Source organism: Camelina sativa, chromosome 3, assembly GCF_000633955.1.
Source record: "Camelina sativa cultivar DH55 chromosome 3, Cs, whole genome shotgun sequence".
Lineage (NCBI taxonomy): Eukaryota > Viridiplantae > Streptophyta > Magnoliopsida > Brassicales > Brassicaceae > Camelina > Camelina sativa.
In genome coordinates, this window is record NC_025687.1 from 18,997,293 (window position 1) to 18,999,839 (window position 2,547).

General features: G+C 37.5%; 1 protein-coding gene across 1 annotated transcript; it reads right to left on the bottom strand.

The window, feature by feature from the left end:
* On the bottom strand, positions 1,610-2,304 carry LOC109130633 (uncharacterized mitochondrial protein AtMg00810-like). The gene is made up of 2 exons (XM_019240476.1): positions 2,036-2,304; positions 1,610-1,880 (listed from the first exon to the last, which is right to left on the bottom strand). Exons 1-2 carry the CDS (start codon positions 2,302-2,304, stop codon positions 1,610-1,612), a joined length of 540 nt encoding a protein of 179 aa, XP_019096021.1.

Here is a 2,547-nt window from a genome sequence, read left to right on the forward strand (position 1 = left end):
ATGATTTGCAGGAAACGCTCACTGACCAGTCCACAAAACCCTAATCGCCGACGGAGGCCATGAGATCTAAACTCGAAGATAATTTTTTCTCTCAATCATTGATGACAAACGAAGGTGGTTTGAAGTTTTTGTACCGCCCAACCGTCTTCCTGGTTCAATTTTAACTCCTTGGTTCAAACTTGGTTCTCTCCTAACTAAGGGTTTAATTTAGTTACAACTTAATTATGTTTCTAATCAATTGGGCTTCCAATATTGGGCCTTGCCCCGTAAACATTTGATTTCTTCCCAGTTTTTAATTTGAATGCCTTTTTAACAAAAAAAACAAAAAAAAACATGGTCTACAGTTTGTATGGAAATAAAAGGACATGCAATAACTGTATCAAGATATATCATCTTACATAAATTAATTTACCAACCGTGTCAATAAGTTTATATATTGTAGCAAAACAAATTGAATAGAAAGAAGAAAAACTCTATATCAGTATTATTGTATGCAATGCAGTATTGCATATCAACGTATCATTTTAACTAAAACTATCTTTATTTATTTAGTGATAAATTTAACTTTATATATATTATATTTCTTTTCTTTTAATTTGGTTCTAATCAATTTGGACTTTTCATTTGTTTTTAAATAACCATCTAAGAGGGAGAAACAAAGTTTTATATACGGAAGCAACAAAAACGAATAAGCTATATCTAGATATATATCAAATTTGTGTTTTTATATGAAACCAGATGTCTACAAATCAGGTTTTTTAGTTAGGAACATTTTAATTTTCGATTTTGAACCGAGAATATGTGAAAAATATATACACATCTGTCCTGCAATTGCAATATTAACCCATAAATTGTACAAAACAGATGATGTCTCATCGACAATACGTTTGAGAACCCACTGGATAAACTCTGTTTCTCCCATCTTCTCAATCACGCTGCCAGATCAAAATATTCAATAGACCATAAAAGCTACCATTTTTTTTATCAAAATAAAGTATTGAACATTAGACGACATTAAATGCCAAAAAAGTTAAAACAAAATAAAAAGAAAAAAATTAAATAAATAACCCAAAAACTTAATAAAGTGATATGATTCGATGATATTATTCATTCACAGAGAAACAGTATATATACAAGAGTGCAGAGAAACTAGGGTAGTCTAGGAGAGTTATAGAGAATATACAGTTTACATAATTAGAGATTCTAATCAATAGATTGTAATCAAATCATATCCCATAAATTACTCCTTAATATGCCCCCTCAAGATGGAGGGGCTTTGCGTAACTCCAATCTTGGAAGAGCAGTTGAGGAAGGCAACCATAGAGAGAGGCTTAGTAAGTGCATCGACAAGTTGATCTTTAGTCGAGACGTGAACCACATGCAGAGAACCATTCTGAACCTATTGGCGGATGAAATGATAGTCGATCACAATGTATTTCATACGGGAGTGAAAAACTGGGTTTGCACATAGATATGTTGCACCTACATTGTCACAATAGACCGTTGGAGCAGCTGGCAATGTGATTCCCAGATCAGTTAATAAAGAACAAACCGATAGGAGCTCGGAGGAAACATTGGCCACAGCCCTGTACTCAGCTTCCATTGATGATCACGCAACCCCCTTCTGTTTCTTAGATGACCAAGAGATCGGATTTGAACCAAGGTATACAATGTAAGCATTTGTAGAGACCATATCAACCTTGCCACCACCCAAATCGGCATCGGAGTAAGCATGAAGCGTTAGGGGTGGTTGACGCTTGAGGAGAATGCCATGATAGGGTGTACCACATAAGTAGCGAAGCACTCGCTTAACAGCTTGCCAGTGTAAGTCTGTGGGATGATGCATGTACTGCGAGAGGAAATGTCTGGCTGTGTGAAGGCTAAATATTGGAGGCTACCAACAACACTCCTATATTCCATCGGATCAGGAAGCGGAGAACAAGAGTAAATCGTGAGACTTGGTGTAGTGGCCATCGGAGTTTACACCGGTTTCGCATGTAGCATGTTTGTCTTCGTCAATAGATCCAATATATACTTCCGTTGAGTGAGATACAAACCAGTGGAGTTGCGAATAGCTTCAATACCAAGGAAATATGCGAGGTCTTCATGATCCTTAACCGAAAAACGATCATCCAAACTTATGAGAGTACTACGAAGAAGAGCTGTATCATTGCCAGTGACCAGTATATCGTCAACATAGATAAGCAGGTAAACAACGGAAGAGACACAACGAAGAATGAAGAGGGAGGTCTCTGCTACCGAGTTGATAAATCCAGTTGTTAGCAAATATGTCTTCAACTCCATGTACCAGGCCCTTGGCCCCTACTTTAAACCATAAATCGCCTTGTTTAGTTTACATACATAGTCAAGCCGGTCCGCGTCAACAAATCCTGGTGCTTGAGACATATACACCTCCTTTGTTAAAGTCCCCTGAAGGAAGGCATTGTTCACATCGAGCTGACGGATCGGCCAATCGCGAGCAACAACTACACCGAGGACCACACGAATAGTTGTTGACTTCACCACATGATCGAAAGTTTTGTCATA

Excerpts from the sequence above, each read along its gene's own strand:
- LOC109130633 (XM_019240476.1), bottom strand. The coding sequence starts at position 2,304 with ATGGAGTTGAAGACATATTTGCTAACAACTGGATTTATCAACTCGGTA. Across the intron at positions 1,881-2,035 it reads TTGTATCTCACTCAACGGAA|CCTTCACACAGCCAGACATT; the intron begins GTATATATTGGA and ends TCCAATATTTAG.